General features: G+C 34.2%; 1 protein-coding gene across 2 annotated transcripts; it reads right to left on the bottom strand.

The window, feature by feature from the left end:
* Window positions 1-8,544: 8,544 nt before the first annotated feature.
* On the bottom strand, window positions 8,545-16,458 carry LOC127073687 (serine protease SPPA, chloroplastic). 2 transcript variants are annotated; one of them, XM_051014868.1, is made up of 13 exons: window positions 15,901-16,458; window positions 15,637-15,820; window positions 15,197-15,334; window positions 14,705-14,875; window positions 14,521-14,624; window positions 12,904-12,971; window positions 11,407-11,573; window positions 10,720-10,789; window positions 10,246-10,400; window positions 9,597-9,702; window positions 9,333-9,420; window positions 9,093-9,236; window positions 8,545-9,013 (listed from the first exon to the last, which is right to left on the bottom strand). In XM_051014868.1, exons 1-13 carry the CDS (start codon window positions 16,249-16,251, stop codon window positions 8,783-8,785), a joined length of 1,977 nt encoding a protein of 658 aa, XP_050870825.1. In that variant the 5' UTR covers window positions 16,252-16,458; the 3' UTR covers window positions 8,545-8,782. The 2 variants fall into 2 exon arrangements, 1 of the variants encoding a protein (XP_050870825.1); XR_007785836.1 differs by having other exon boundaries at window positions 8,779-9,013; window positions 9,329-9,420.
* Between the last annotated feature and the right edge of the window lie 1,148 nt (window positions 16,459-17,606).

The raw sequence follows: 17,606 nt of genomic DNA, 5'->3' as shown, positions 1-17,606 counted from the left end.
TTTAGTAACATGATAGATATTTGATGCACGTATTCTCAATGCTACTAACTGTTGGTGTAAGCCCTAGAGGCCAATACTTTTGGTACTTGTATCGAATTATTTATTAATAATAAAAGGCTTTTTCTTTATTATGTTTATTTAATAAAGTCCCTAGAATGGCTAGTCCATTTAATGTATCAAGTGTGACTTAATCATGAGATCCCATTAAACATAAGGACAATATTCTTAAAGTATCCGTAGTCGAGCTTTGTTGTAAAGCGGGATAACAATAAAGCATTAAGACTATTATGTATATAGATTGATGATCACATCTCATGGATCATGGATAAGGAGTTATCAAGTCTTAAACATAGGTATCAATATTAAGAGTAATATTTATACTGGATTGACCCGCTATGAGAATATTATATAGAATGTTATGCAAAGTGTCATAAGTTACTCTCATGGTGATAGTGGTGTATACCACCCTTCGACCTGAAACCACTATGGACCCTAGATGTAGAGTCGAGTGCCTTATTGTTGATTAAACATTGTCCGTAACTGGATGACCATAAAGACAGTTGATGGGTACTCCACGAAGCATGCTAAAGGACATGAGTGACCTAGATGGAATTTGCCCATCCCGCGTAGCAGGATAAATGTCTAGGGGGCCAATATTGAACTGGACAAGGATGACACGGTCTATGCCTTGTGTTCAATATAAACATAGGGGCAAAAGGATAATTGTACACATAAGTATTATCACAAAAGGATTTGTCATATCACATGACATTTTCGTGTCTTGGGTAGCAATGATGTGTTGCTAGATACCGCTCACTATTTATTATGTTAAATACGTGATTTAATATAATTGTCAATGTCGCGAAAACCTACAGGGTCACACACAAAAGGATGGATTGATGAGAGATAGAGTAACTAAGGAACACCGTAAGGTACGGTGCACTTAAGTGAATTGTAGAACATCGTAAGATACAGTGTACTTAAGTAGAATACGAAGTATGGTAAGGTACCACGCGCTTAAGTGATTTTGGCATATTATAAGATATGGGCCACATACACTTAAGTGGGCTTTTTAGCTTGCAGCCCACACAAGTGGTTCTATAAATATAACCCTTGTGCATAAGCATTTGTGCAATTGTAATTTCGTTTCTCTCTCTCACTCAAAGCCTTCATTTGTAGCAGCTAGCACTGAGATTGAAGGAATTCGTTCGTGTGGACTGAGTAGAGGCGTTGTCACCATTCAACGTTCGTGATCGCCCCGTAAATCTGCATCGAAGGTTTCAATCTCCACAAGAGGTAATGATTCTATCACTGATCATGCCCATTCGTAAGGATCACTGAAGGAGAAATTTTTAAATTCCGCTGCGTTTTAGATCACTCTTCTCCTTCACTAACTCTGACTTAGCTACTCAATGGAACTCTTCCGGCTAAACTACTCTCACAATGGGACTCATCCAGCTGTCGGTTTCAAAATATTCATACCAACAATCTTCTCTTTGTAATTGAAAGTTGTTGACTTGTAATTCCTTATGTCGAAGCAGGTTGCTCGACAGAAGCAAGGAAGTATCAAATCACCTAGTGTCTTGAGTTGTATTAGAGTGTTGAAGTGTCGAAGCATGTTGCTTCACACACGATTTCGACTTAGGCCTATTTTTAGTAGTGTTAACTATTTTGGGATTTTATAGTTTTGGGATTTGACTTGGGGTGCAAGCTAAACTAAATCTATAAATAGAGGGAGTAACCTTTATTCTTGTAATGAAGTGAATAGAGTATTCATAACATTGTATTCACATAATTTTGCAATTGTAAAGTGAATAAAGAAGTTTTTCATAGGTTGTGGGCAGAGAGAAACTCTACAGAATATTCTTCTTCTCCTTCATCGTTATTTACTTTCTTTCTCCATTGTTCTTCTCGTTTTCATTGTTATTGTGTGGGTGATAAAAATCTTGTTCATCAAGATTGATTGAGATTCTCCATAGGCTGTGGTGGATTTCCAACATCTGGTATCAAGAGCTACAATTTAAACGATTTGTGGGAAGAAAATCACCATGATAATGAATCATCCAAACAGACATTTTCCAGCAAAGCTTCTTATTCTCAAGAACAACAATTATGAGAAATGGTGCAAGCAGATAAAGGTTGTGTTCTGTTATCAAGATCTTTGGGATCTTGTGAAGGAATGAGTAACAATGCTTGTAAAAAATGCGACAGATCAAGAAAAGACTACACATAAAGAATTGAAGAATAAAGATTATAAAGCTCTCTTTATAATCCATCAATGTGTTGATGTAGATAACTTTGAAAAGATTAGTGATGTAGAGTCAGTGAAAGAAGCATGGAAAATTCTGAAGAAGTCTTTTGGAGGCACAAAGAAGGTGAAAGAGGGGAGGTTACAAACTCACAAAAGAACGTATGAATTGCTTCAGATGGAAGACAATGAAAGCATAACTGATTTCTTTACAAAGGTTACGAAACTGGTGAATCAAATCAAGGTATGTGGAAAAGTCTTGACATCAATATTTTTTGCTGGAAAGATCTTGAGGTTGTTGGCTCCAAAGTTTGACCATGTGGTAGTAGCCATAGAAGAGACGAAGGATTTGTCAAAAATGAAAAAGGAAGAGCTTCAAGGGACGCTTGAATCTCATGAACAAAGAATGGTTGAAAGAGATGCAGGAAAATAGAAGAGTGATATGGTGTTGCAGGCGCAATAAAAAAAAGGAATGGAAAAGAAGTTGGAATGGAAACAAAGGCAGAGGAGGCTACAACAATTCGACCGGTCAAAATCAGCAAGAAGGAAGTTGGTCGAATCAGAGAAAACCTTGGAACCAAGACAACCAAAGAGGTGGTGTTGCAAGTAGTGGAAGAGGTGGTGGTCAAAAGCTAGACAAGAGTCACATTTAGTGTTACAATTGTCAGAAGTATGGTCACTATTCTAGTGATTATCCAGAAAAGAAAAAGAATCAAGAAACTTACACAAAGCTGGAGAAACATGAGAAGAAGAGACGTTGCTGATGGTTACAATAAGAGATGAAGAGAGATTCAAGGACCAGTGGTACTTGGACTCAGGATGCTCATCACACATGTCTGGAAGGAAAGATTGGTTTGTCAACATAAATCCCTCAATGAAAAACATGGTGAAATTTGCAAATGACAACACTCTAGCAGCTGAAGGTGTTGGTGATGTTCTGATTATGAGGAAAAGATGACAAGAGGTCAGTAATTTCAAATGTGTAGTGCATACCAGGCATGAAGAGCAATTTGCTCAGCATATGTAAGTTAGTTGAAAAGAACTACAAGGTGTCAATTAAAGACAATATGATGATATTTCTCTACTCAAATAGAAGGTTGATCTTGAAGGCTCTAATGTCTCAGAATAGAACCTTCAAGATTGAGCTTAATGTGATGGAGCATAAGTGCCTTGCAACAACAACCAACAAATATGAATGGATATGGAATTATAGACTTGGCCATCTCAATTTTAAAGACATTAGAGGTTTGAAGAGAAGAAATATGGTTTCAGGATTACCAGAAATCGACATTCCAAATGAAGTGTGTGAAGAATGTGTGCAGGCGAAGCAGCACAATAATAGCTTTAGTAAGGATGCAGGAAGCAGGTTGAAGGCAATTCTTGAAGTCATATACTCTGATGTATGTGGTCATTTCCAAGTTGATTCAATTGGAGGTAACAAATACTTTGTTACATTCATAGATGATTTCAGTCGAAAACTATGGTCTTACCTGATCAAGAAGAAAAGTGAAGTGATCGAGGTATTTGCCAAGTTTAAATCTATGGTCGAAAGACAGAGCGGTCGAAAGATCAAGATTCTGAGGATTGATGGTGGTGGAGAATATGTGTCGAAAGACTTCGATGCATTATGTGTGAAAGAAGGTATTGTGCATGAGGTGGTGCCACCCTACACTCCATGGAAGAATGGAGTCGTTGAAAGAAAGAATATAACCATTATGAATACGGTTAGAAGTATGTTGAAAGGCAAGCATCTATCCAAAGAATTATGGGGAGAAGTTATGTCGACTGCAACATATATCCTGAACAGATGTCCTAGGAAGAAGCTAGAAGGAATCACGCCAGAAGAATGTTGGTCTGGTGTCAAGCCTAGCTTGATCCATCTGAAGGTGTTTGGATCTATAGCACATAAACATGTGCCAGATCAATTGAGAAGAAAACTTGATGACAAGTCGGGTCACATGACCCTAATAGGATATCATTCGAATGGAGGATACAAGTTTTTTGACCTGGTGAATAAGCAAGTGGTGATCAGCAGGGACGTGATCATAGATGAGCTTAAGGAATGGGATTGGACTAAGAATATTAAGAAGGATTCAGTGAGGATCTTATGTGATGAACCAGCTAGTGAAGTCGAAAGAGAAGTTCGACAAGAAGTCAGAGGTGAAGCAGACCCAAGCAGACCTCAAAGAACAAGACACATGCCTGCAAGGTTGTAAGAATATGTTATTACATCAGATGATGTGGTCGATAAATAAGGTGCGCTGGTACACTATGCTTTCTACGCATATGTTGAACCAATCAATGCAGTTGAGGCATTGAAAGATTCGAAGTGGATGAAAGCAATGAACATAGAGTTCAAGTCAATCAAAGTCAACAACACTTGGTCACTTGTCGAATTGCCCCAAGACAAGAAGGAAATTGATGTGAAGTGGGTATACAAGGTGAATTTGAATCCCAAAGGAGAAGTGACTCGACACAAGGCGAGACTTGTGGCGAAAGGATTTCTTCAAAAAGAAGGAATCGACTTCGATGAAGTTTTTGCACTTGTTGCTAGGATCGAAACAATCAGGTTGGTTGTTGGTCTAGCAAACATAAACAACTGGCAAATGTGCCAGATGGATGTGAAATGTGAATTCCTGAGTGGCCCCTTAGAAGAAGAAGTTTATGTTGCACAACCAACTGGATTTGTGAAACAAGGCGAAGAAAGAAAAGTGTACAGGCTGCATAAAGCCCTTTACGGACTTAAACAAGCTCTAAGAGCTTTAAACAAGAAGATATATGGCTTTTTAAGGGACAAGGAATTTGTGAAGTGAAAATCTGAACATGGAGTATATGTAAGAAGAAGCAAGAGTGAATTGCTTATACGATATCTCTATGTCGATGGCTTGTTGATAATAATCAGCTGCAAGAAGGAGATCGAAGACTTCAAAGGTGATCTCAACAAGGAATTCAAAATGTCAGATTTGGGTGATATTTCATATTTCCTTGGCATCGAATTCTACAAGAGTGGTAGAGGTTTGATGATGCATCAAAGAAGGTATGCAGGTGAAATACTCAAGAGATTTGAGATGCAAGATTGCAACCCAACTTTGACTCCAGTTGAGCCCATATTACAACTGTCAAAAGATTCAGATGAAGATGATATCGACCCAACCCAATGTAGAATACTTATTGGGTCACTTCGATACCTTTGTCACACAAGGCCTGACTTAGCATACAATGTATGGTGAGTAGATTCATGCAGAAGCCAAAGGTATCACATCTAACATCGGCGAAGAGGATACTAAGATATCTGAAAGAAACTCTCAACTATGACATTTTGGTGTAGTGATGCTAAGGATCGAAAATCCACAGTTAGCTATGTGTTTATGCTAGGTGGTGCACCAGTTGCTTGGAGTTCGAGAAAGGAACTAGTAGTGGCATTATCGTTGTGCAAAGCAGAACTCATAGTTGTTTCTCTTTGTACATGTCAATCAACGTGGATGGTGAATTTGGTCGAAGAGATAACAGCGAAGAGTCATAGGGAAATTACCATGAAGATCGACAGCATGTCAGCTATCAATCTGACGAAGAATCTGATAGCACATGGTCGAAGCAAGCACATCGAAATGAGGTTCCATTATCTTCGATGGGAAGATGAATGTGGAACACTGCAGAACTGAGGATCAGATTGCAGACGTCATGACGAAGAGAGTGCAGGTCGAAGTGTTCAGAAGACTAAGAGCTATGATGAATGTAGATAGCTTAGACACAATGAATTAGGTGGTGTGTTGAATTGTAATTTCTTATGTCGAAGTAGGTTGCTCGACAAAAGCAAGGAAATGTCGAATCACCTAGTGTCTTGAGTTATATTAGAGTGTCGAAGTGTCAAAGCATGTTGCTTCACACAGGATTTCGACTTAGGCCTATTTTTAGTAGTGCTAACTATTTTGGGCTTTTATAGTTTTGGACTTTGCCTTGGGGTGCAAGCTAACCTAAATATATAAATAGAGGGAGTAACCCTTATTCTTGTAATGAAGTGAATAGAGTATTCATAACACTGTATTCACAGAATTTTGCAGTTGCAAAGTGAATAAAGAAGTTTTTCACATGTTGTGGACAGAGAGAAACTCTGCAAAATATTCTTCTTCTCCTTTATCGTTCTTTACTTTCTTTCTCCATTATTCTTCTCTTTTTTCATTATTATTGTGTGGGTGATAACAATCTTATTCATCAAGATTGATTGAATTTTTTTATAAATTATGGTGGATTTCCAACAAAAATAATGACTTGGATGACAATTGTTTCGAAATAAGTAGACCTTACTCAAATTAGATAAAATTAGTTTATGTAAGTTGAGAGCCAACACTTATAGCCATTAAAACCTTGATTTAGGTCTCCATTACACCCTATTAAATCATCACTAATATTATGGCTATACTTCTATTTTCGTACCGAACAAAAGTTCACGTGAAAGACTCACTTATAATTTATTTCTATTAATTTTGTCTTCATCTCTATCACAAAAGCGGATTTGGATCTTCTGCAGTGGCTGAATGGTTTTGCTCCATCTGAGTCACTTATTATGGTCAAATATTAAAATTAATTAATATTAATTACGGCATATATGGCTAAAATTGGAGCAACATGGAAAACATGAGAGAGAGGCCGGAGAGGATCTATGTCCCACAAAAGCATATCGTGTTTTCCAGTAGGACTCAGTCACACATTCAAAGTATTAATAAATGTTCAATCAAAATTGAACGGTTTAAATATAAACGTAGTAACTTAAATTATAAAATAAAAATACAATTTGTATTTTATTCAACTGTCACATCTTAATCGAACCGTTAATAACTCTCTAAATGCATTAATGTACGATTTCCTCAACAGAAAATCCAATTTTCACAAATACTTCATTGCTCTTTCTCATAATTTGTTCCGCATATTTGAAATTCCAAATCCATTTTATGAAATTTTCTCATGGTTTATTACACATACAATTATACAAGTAGGGGGTGTGTATGGATATCATTTAATATGAACCAATCTGTTTTTATAGTTATGGTTTATGGACCAAACCACTTCTCACAAAACCCAATTTAAAATTCTAAATCGGTTCTGAACGGTTTAAAACCGATTTTAAATTGGTTTTGATTTTAATCAAAATTATTTAATTTTATTTAAATTTTATTTTCTTTAAATTAATAATTTTTAAATTTAAAAACATAAACAAATTTTATGAGGTATTAAAATATTTTTTCTTTTAAAATTTTGAAAAACATAAAAAAAAAAAAACAAATATTCAGAAAAAAGAAAATATATATATAAATTAAAAATAATAAAATTATATTCTGAAAATGAAAAAAACTTGAAAATAAAAAAAATCTAAAAAATAAATTATTTGAAAAAATAAAAATAACTGAAAAAAATTTATTTAAAAAAAATGGAAATAAAAAATAAAAAAATTCTGAAAATAAAAAATAATTTCTATTGTGAAATTATAAAAAAATATTATTTTTTTTAAATTATTTTTTTTCTGAAAATAAAAGTTTTTTTTTATTCTAAAAATTTGAAAAAATAACCTTTTTAAAAATTAAAAAAATGATCAAAAAAAAATTATTTAAAAAAAATCTAAATTTTTTTACTGAAAAAAATACAAAATATTTTGATAAAAAATATTTTTTTATTTAGAAGAAATTAATAATTTTATTAGAAAAAAATATCAAATATAATTTTTTCAAAATATTTTTTCCAAATATAATATTTTTCGTGAAATTTTTTTTTTAATTTTTATATAAAATTAAAAAAATTTAAAATATAAAATTAATTTATAAAGTGATAAAATATGAAAATAGACAAATATAAAATTTAACGAATAGTAAAATTTGAATACCCAATAACAAACAAATTTTTATAATGACAACGGTTTATATTTGAATAACAAAATGGATAATCAAATTTTTATTTTAACATTTAGTTTGATTTTTTAAAAATGAAGAATTTGAATACCAATTTGATTATGAATAACTGACTTTTTTGCACACCCTTGTATACCATATCTCTAATATTATTTTCAATCTTAGGCCTACCTTAAGTCGCCCATGTAACTTTCATTTGTAACCAATCAAGTAGTTCAATTGTGTCAAGAAAAAAATAAAGTTGTTCAATTGTGCCGGAAAAAAAAAAATCAAGTAGTTCATTGTTTAAAATTTCCACGTCAATTTATTCATAATATCAGACATCATACATAGAGACGAAGCCTATGTTTGGATTTTGAGAAAATTCTGCAAATCTACATAAGCTTGCATTTGTGGTTTAAAAAAATCAGAGTGCATTATCATTAGGATGCATAAGAACGAAATATTCTGTAATTGTGTATAGGAGCATTTTTTATTTGTCTTGAGAATACAAGTTTCTCAACACAATAGATGGAGGAATTAGATTTTTTTCTAGTGGATTTTCATGTAGACCTGCTATTATACAATCTCTTCATTCTATGTGGATCTTCTATATTATACAACAATGAAGATAATCTCTTCCCTCCGTCTCCCTCTACATGGAACCGAGGTAATCTTTCATCAATGCCAAAATGGGATTGGGAGATGGATATCCTTCCAATTTCTGAAACATGATTCCGTCCATCCGCGCTTGAACTCCATCAGAAATTGTCAAGTCATGTAATAGTTCCTTAAGTGTTTCGTCAGCTCCAACGAGAGAATTGCCTAGACCGCTTAAAATCTCGGGTAGAGACGGACTGGGTCTTGAGAGCTCCACAACAGTAACCTGACATAGCTCAAGCACAATCATCACAAGAATCCTGAAATGAAATGATCAAATAGACAAACATTGTTCTCAAATCAACCTGTCTGTCTTGAGGTATATTAGCCTTCAATTTTGCTATAGCAATAGCACGGGATAGCCCACCAATAGCATCAACCAAACCATGAGATGCTGCATCCTTACCGGTCCAAACCCTCCCCTGTGCAACCTCTTCCATCTTGTCTACCTAGCAAGAGGGTAATAGCTATAATTATTGGACGTAGAAGGAGGAAGAACAGAAAGCATTGAAAATATCTTTTTATTATATAAGTTTATAACCTACGGTCATTGATCTGGAAAAAGCCGCCTTATCTCGAAATTGTTTATAAATATTCTGTGCAGACTTGGCAAATAGCTCTGCTTCATCTGGCCTGTACTTGAGAGGCAATGATTACATGTGTCTGCCTCAGAAATCAAATATAAAGTGATACGGAAAGAAAAAAAAGTATCAACCCGAACCCATGAATCAATCAACACTAGAACAAGTAAACAGAGCCAAAGCCTTCCTGTCTAACAGAAAGTGCCATACATGAACAAATTCTATTACCTTAAAGAGCGCTGTTCAGCTGCATGGAGTTCGGCATATTTACCCCTTGAAATAATTTCTTTGTTGAAACCAATCTTCTCATAAAGTTTCCCAAGGTTAAATCTTCCTACAAAAGTTAGTTATAAGTTAATAGATTACAAAACCCAAGGAGAATATACAGAAGTGGAACCCCGACAGTTCATGATGGGACCATGACTTTCCTCATTACTTCATAACGCAATTGATTGCTTTCTTTTCAGCTGCAATTTTCATTGGTTGCATATGAGTACCATTCAAATGATGTTTAAAAACTACTATATTTCTTTGACCAAAATAAGTTCAAAAGTAATTAACATAGAACTCAGTGAAAACGGTAATATATGTAAAAGACCGCAACAAGTTAGGAGCCTCTAGGAATATCTTACACAACTATCTCAAGCAAGGGGTGAAAAATACCGATTTTAGCCTAGTGTCTGGCTCAAGACAGTTTCAAATATTGAGAAAATACCATTTAGGATCTAAGATGTGGATGATCTCGTGTATTTCAAATTTCAATTATACCAGCATGTGTATGTTGGTTAATAATCCACATAAATCTGTTATTAGCTTCAGTTAAACTGTCATCCATTCATAGCCTTCTCGTTTATCTTGCTAAAAGACCTAGGTTCACCTGAAATAACTCCAATTGAACCAGTTAAGGTAAGACTTTCTGCAACAATAGTTCCTGCTCCCATTGCCATGTAGTATCCTCCACTTGCTGCTACATCAGACATTGAAGTAATAACTGGTTTTGAAGCCGCCAAAAGCCTGATTTCTCTCCACATTCTGTAGACCGTGATATCAAAACATTATCAGCTAAACATGCAAACTTTCCAAAATAGTCAGCAAATAGCACCACAATTCAATGACAAATGTCACAAATGTACTTCAAATTCAACTATACTAAAGGCTATATTAACTTGACTCCTCTGAAATTGAAAAGTAGCATCTCAAAAAAGTTATTAGAAAAAATCAATGCAGTTTAGGTTCACATGAAGTTTTTTGCCACTGTAAAGATCACTGCTATATGAGTCCAGCCAACCATTTCTTGCACGCCTTATTAAAAATGACTTTATTGAACAGAGAGGAATCTACCAGAACTTACAAATCAGAAGCAAGAGCATCACCTCCTGGACTGTCAATTCGGATAATAGCAGCCTTGAATTTCTTTGACTCTGAAGAAAGTGACGGCTCAGTGTGACCAAGATACAAACGATGGCGTAGATATGATGAGCTTAAAAAATGTATGATAAATACTGTGAAAAAATTCACGTTCAGCAACCAACGTCATAGAAAACTGTGAAAACCAGTGTTATCCTTGTGTCTGGTACAACAGAAAAGTTGATTAAAAGTACGTTGCTAGTTAAAGAATAAGTTACATAAACAAACATAATTGATTCCCACTGCTTATGTCCTGAAACTAAGGAAGAAGATCTATTCAAGTCGTGAATGTTTATATATTTTATCTGAGTTCCACTAGCAGACAGTTTCTGTCAAATTTATACCTCACTTGGGAAGGAAGCCATACTTCAGAAGTCCCAGTTCTAGTTGTAAAAGCTTAAAAAGAGCTGGTTTCCCTAAGCTTGTTCTTGCAGTTTCTTTCGTACAAACTTCCTTTTATCTTTGTCAAAATCTTGGTATAGCAAGGAATATAACTCAAAACAAAGATAACTCTGATGTAGCATTAATGAAAACTTCCCTAATCAATGTAACTAGTATCATAACAAATCAACAGTTCAATTATTATGTGCTTTGAAATTTAAAGAAAAAATTTATAAGATCCAAACTGTACCTCTGACCCTACGGATCTTCTCAATGAATTTCTCTCCAATGATACCTTTGCTAGGGGCACTTAATGGACTCTCAACACGGCGAATGGCCCCTGAGGCTCGGATGACGGCTATCAGTTCTTTACCACCTGATATTCCAACGGTCCATTTTCTAACTCCAGAGTATTTTCTGTATTTGAGGAAAGAAACTATCTACTTATGTTTAACGAGTTATTTGGCATATTTTAATCTATTAAAAAATTCATCTAAAATAAGTTTGTCAGGAAACAGGAAACCGTAGTTAGTCATATTAGATAATTAGAACAGTGCTCTATTGAGTCTAGAAAATAAATAAAATGTACATGCCAATACAATACCTTCGAAAGAGAGAAAAATACTACTTGCACTGATAGACATTTCCAAGTATAAATAGTTGTTTTTATTAGTGAGAGGAAATGTAGTTATGTTCTTTGATTATGGAAACTATCTAATAAAAACTGGTACTAAGTAGTGGTAATTTGCAAAAAACAAACGAGCTATTGATCTCATGCCTAGTATCCACAATCATGAACTTTACAGGGGCATTTTCTGCCCCTCTATTTTTTGCATTTCTACCTTTTCCCTATTTTTGATTCTGCGATCACAAATAGGTTTTGATTTCCTTGGTTAATGTTTTTCTGCTGAACATCAATTGAACCTTGAACCGTCAAGGGCTTCGATTCCATTTCATGCTCTTCTTCATGTCTCAATACTCCGCTTTAAGCGAAAAATGTCGCAGAAAGGCAATGACGAATGGTTCCCGACTTGCATGTGGATGATGGTGGTGCCACCAAAGCCACCAATGACGAGCACATCCATGCAACGCAGCCACAAATTCTGCCAACTTCTCCACTCTCGTGTACCTTTCACAGCAAAATATCTATCAGTGCCAAGTACCCACCATAGGCTTCTTTGATGCCCTCAAACACTAAAATCTCCATTTCTGGCATGATGTACCAATGTTCCAAGATTGATGCTTGGATACCGGTTGATAGAAACTGGTACTGAGCAGTGGTACTTTGCACAATACAAACACTTTTTTTATAGTAATTCTGGCAAGTGATTCACAACTAGAATGTTACTCCTCCCCTTCCCAAATGTTTGGATCTCTTCCACTAACTCCAAGATAACCCACTATTTCCTGCCCAGTTCCTATTTATTCCTACTAACAGCCAACATAACTGAAACAATTAATTAATACAAAGTTACAATTAAGATTCTAAAGCACAGCTGCCACAAACTGACCCAAGTCAATTTTGGTATTTCTCTGCCCCATCTCCTACAATATTCCTTAATGAGAGGTCTAACATTATCACAGTCATCAAACTTATTGTAGACTTCTGAACGTGAAAACAAAACCAATACAAATGAATTTCATCAAACTAAGGATTTCTAGACATTTTTTTAAGTAAACCTTTATCAAAGCTGAAGAAATGGCATAATACAATATAAATGCTCAACTCTATAAAAGGGAAATTTACCTGAAATCAACCATAGGAAGATTTTTGTCTGTTTTCACCCGAAGTCTCTCCTTCAACCTAGTCATAACCTACAAAACATTTATGTTTCTCATTCTTTTTAGTCTTATATCCCTTTTGAGTGTAACCTCTGAAACATTTTAATAGACAGTATTAATTATCTATACAAGTATAGAACAAAGGAAGGAGTGGCTCTATTATTAGAGAACATAAAAAAGAACTTTCAAAATCAATTTTGTAATTCATAAAATTTTAGGGTATCTAAGTGTTGGTGTAAGCCCTAAAGGCCAATACTTTTGGTACTTGTATCGAATTATTTATTAATAATAAAAGGCTTTTTCTTTATTATGTTTGTTTAATAAAGTCCCTAGAATAGCCAGTCCGTTTAATGTATCAAGTATGACTTAATCATGAGATCACATTAAACATAAGGACATTATTCTTAAAGTATCCGTAGTCGAGCTTTATTGTGAAGTGGGATAACATTAAAGCATGAAGACTATTATGTTTATAGACTGATCACATCTCATGGATCATGGATAAGGAGTTATCAAGTCTTAAACATAGGTATGAATATTAAGAGTAATATTTATACTGGATTGACCCGCTATGAGAATACTATATAGAATGTTATGCAAAGTGTCATAAGTTATTCTCATGGTGATAATGGTGTATACCATCCTTTTGGCAATGATGTTTTTGTGATGTTTTTCCATCTACAATCATTCTCGTGATTTCATTCTTTCAATTGAGTCTTAAAATGATGTACTGATGATGAAACGACTCACATGCACACTGTCCTCCCATTGTAAATTGCACAGATGGTGGTTTTTCCTGCCTTATTCATGAGCAATGCCAAAGCTGAATTTTTCATGCCTGTGGCGCACACTAGCCGCCTCAACTTAATTTTCATTTTGGGGTATTTTCTTACGTCTTGAAATTTCTAAATGTTATTCTCGATGAATTTGGAGAAGTTTTTGTTCCAGTTATATCACTTGCAAGAAAGTTTCTGGTAATAATGATTCCAACAAAATATATTTAGTCATGCAACATTCCAATTGGTTTTCATGGATAATGACCATTCTAGAAACCTTGTTGAATTCTCTTTCTAGAAATGTCCATCTCTCCAATGTCTTCAACATTTGAATTTTCCTTTTCTAGCCATACTTTGAGGAACTCAAATTATTTTGGGTTCGGTTATTTTTGTTTCCTAAAGATTTTTTCAGAGTTTAAAGCCTCCGCTAAAAGTCTCATGAAGCTTAGCATGGTTTAGTTTGAGGGAGTGTTCAATTATGAAAATTCTCATAAATAACATTTTTTTAGTATGTTAGGTGGTTTCTTACAATTGATTTCACATTTTCTTATATTTTATGATTTTGTGATCTCTTTCCTATTTAATTAGGATCTAAAGCTAGTACAAGTATAAACGAGGCTTAGTATTTTGTTCTATCTATCACATCCAATACATCATGTCTAATTAAGTAAATATCAAATTTAGTGTATTTTCCTATATACCAAAAAGTCTAGAACACTATAATTTCAACAGGCTTCACAAGTGAGTCATATGAAAATCTTTGTTTGTGAATCTAAGTAATCATTCACATAATACCTAAGTAGTACCTCGTCATCATAGAGTATGCTTGATATGAAACCCTCTTCTTTCAGTTTGTCAACTTGATACACACCTTCGTTAATAAAGTTCTCGATATCTTCTCTTTTCTTTCCTGTACAGAATTAACAGAAGCCAAGAAGTTAATTCATTTATTTATTTAAGATACAAATAAGAATTCAAATGCAAATGCACCTCTAGCAGAAGAGACTTTATCCAGCCAATTTGAATAGATATTATCCAGCAACGTGGTCAGCATCTCACGATTATCTTCAGACATTGTTTTACGGGTTAGTTGATCTCCTGCACTTTTATATTTGCCAATTCTTTCAACTTGTGGTTCAATTCCAAGGTTGTCAAAAAAACCTGAAGAATTAACATATAAGTGTTAGGCTTAAGTATAAACATCAACAAATTTAAATTTTAAAGCACTTAACAACAAACTTCCCCATAAGCATCTAGAAAAAGAAAATTTTAAAAGGTTTAATAATAAATTTCCCTATGCAAAAAAATTCCCAGAAGGAATGTAAAATGATCTTAAGCTAATACATTAAGCATTATGGTTACATCTGAACAACTAACATTGCAAGAGTTTTATAAATTTAGTAGGGACTAGGGAGGCATGCTACCATTACTAAAAATCAAACTTTGTTTAAAAAGATGCAAAGAAAAGCAGAATTAGCATACCTCTGACAAATCCTGCTTGAACAGTCAATCCAAACAGAGAAAAATAAGCACTCGGAGGGGCATATATTTCTTCACATGCACAAGCAATGTAATATTCTTTTTCTCGACATGAAGGGACGTAAGCGACAACAAATTTTCCTACAAGCATCATCAACTATCAAGGTCTTTCATAAGTACCAATAATCAGTACTTTGAGTCAAGGCATTAGAGGATTTAAAGAGTAAAATCATATATCATTCATATGTACTCACTGTCATGCAAACTTACCAGAAAATCACATGCATCAGTGGTTTACAAAAAGAAAAAATTTCGAACTTAGGCAACAGAATCGAGCTACTTACATGTCACAAATAATTAACATAGATAGATAAAGATTAATCTATTGAATTGTTACACGAGACACCAGAAAATAAGTTTACAAAGCATTAAACCTTAGGCACCTGATTTTCTGAAATTTAAGATCTGCCTTCGAATTTCTTCAACTTTAGCCCAACCGCAATTTAAAGTATCAATATGAAGATATAGGCCAGAAATACGAGGATCATAAGTTGCCTTCAACAAATTATCAGAAATTTGAGGCAGAGATAATCCCTTGGAAAATCTACTTTTCAGCTGATCGGATATCTACATAAAATGCGAAATCAAATGAAAAAAAAAACAAAGAAAGAAATAGTATGAGTGAGAAGTGAGGTAGAAGGGGAAACCTGGCCGCGCAAAACGATTTTCAAGATGCTGCCGTGTTGAACACGCTCCCAGGGTAAGGCTATTAGCGTCTTTAGCTTGACGATGAATTTGTTGAAGCCGGTAACTGGCTCAAAATTGAAGTCGCCGGTGGGATAAGCGTCATCGCCGCCACCGACAAAGTCTTGTTTAAGAGAGGAGGATGAAGAGGAGGAGTAAGAGGAGTGGAATTGGACGGGTTTGAGAATGGGAATGGGATCAGAGGTGATTAAGCGTTGGAGTTGAAAGCGAGTAGTGATAGAAGCTGACGATGGTGATGATATTGTGCGGTAGGTGTAACGGAAACGGTGAATTGCGGTGCGGGTGAGTGACATTTCCGTCACTTTGCAGAATCTAGGATTGGATTTGGGAGGGAAAAGAAAGAGTGAGACTACGGAGAGACTTCTTTTGCGGCAAATTTTAACAAACAATTGGCCGATATTCCCGCCACGTAGTCGTTTTCTAAGAGAGTCTACAATTCTAGACTTTTGTTTAGAAAGAAATTTTATAACAAAAAAATCAAATAGTTGGATTTTCAAAGTTCCCTGGGATGTCTCAATCAAGCTTCATAGGATATTAATAGACTATTTAAAGATTATCTACTAAAGTGATTTTTAAAATGGAAATTCAACTCTTTTTTTTAACTATAAAATATTCGAGCATAAAAGATAATAAAAATAAAATAAAAGATAGATAAAATTGTTTAATCAAAAAAATTATTATTTTTAAAAAACATAAATCAATGTCTATAATATTTTGCATATAAAAATATTTAAATTAATAGTATAATTATTTTTGTATATAAATATTTTGTTTTGAAATTATTTATAAAAATATTTGAATTAATAGTAAATTTATTTTATTTATCATTCTATTTTGAATAATAATTTTATTTTCCTTATTTCATATAATTTTTATACTAGGAGAAAATAATAAAAATTTGTTTTCTATGGTTGATCAACATCATCAAAAATATTAATAACAATCAAAAAATTTATTGACAAATAAAAATTATATATTAAATCATTAAAAGAATTTTTTACTCAAATATCCCACGTTTTCAAAAAAAATCTCAAAATAACTCATTTTTCAAATAATTTCTCAAACTACCCCAGTTTCCCAAAAAAAATGTTAAGGCGTTGGTGTCAGATCAACTGGCGCATACCCTTAATTTTTAAGAGGGAACACCAATTGAATTGCCTACAACACATGACGCTGCCAATCCAATGGCGCCCATGTGTATATACTGAGAGGAGACGCCAATTGATCTGGCGTCTTCGTGTATTGTGTAATTTTTTTTGTATAAATAGATGTCTTGGGTGATTCGTTTTTCCACATCTCTTTTCATCATGTTGCAAACATGTTTTGTCTTCGTCGCCGCTATGAAAAAGTGATTTATTCGAGAGACAAGTCTCTGATGGAGATGATGTTGTGAAACATCTGTTGTTTCGGGCAACTAAAGAGGGAGTTGGTTCGTTTGTTAGATGGAAACATACCAAAAGAGAAAAAAGATAGAAGTATTGAGAGACTCGATAGCGTACGTGGTTGGGTGCGAGTAAAAAATGATAAGGATGATAGGGAAGTGATGTTTGGACCAGATGACATTAGTTTGATTGTTGTAATCAGTTAGAAATGTTGTTTTTAAGTGTTGTGGTTAAGTATTTTCATCTGTTTTGATATTTGTTATTTG

Source organism: Lathyrus oleraceus, chromosome 4, assembly GCF_024323335.1.
Source record: "Lathyrus oleraceus cultivar Zhongwan6 chromosome 4, CAAS_Psat_ZW6_1.0, whole genome shotgun sequence".
Lineage (NCBI taxonomy): Eukaryota > Viridiplantae > Streptophyta > Magnoliopsida > Fabales > Fabaceae > Lathyrus > Lathyrus oleraceus.
Note: the sequence above shows the minus strand (reverse complement) of the source record. Positions and strands in the feature narration are given on the sequence as shown.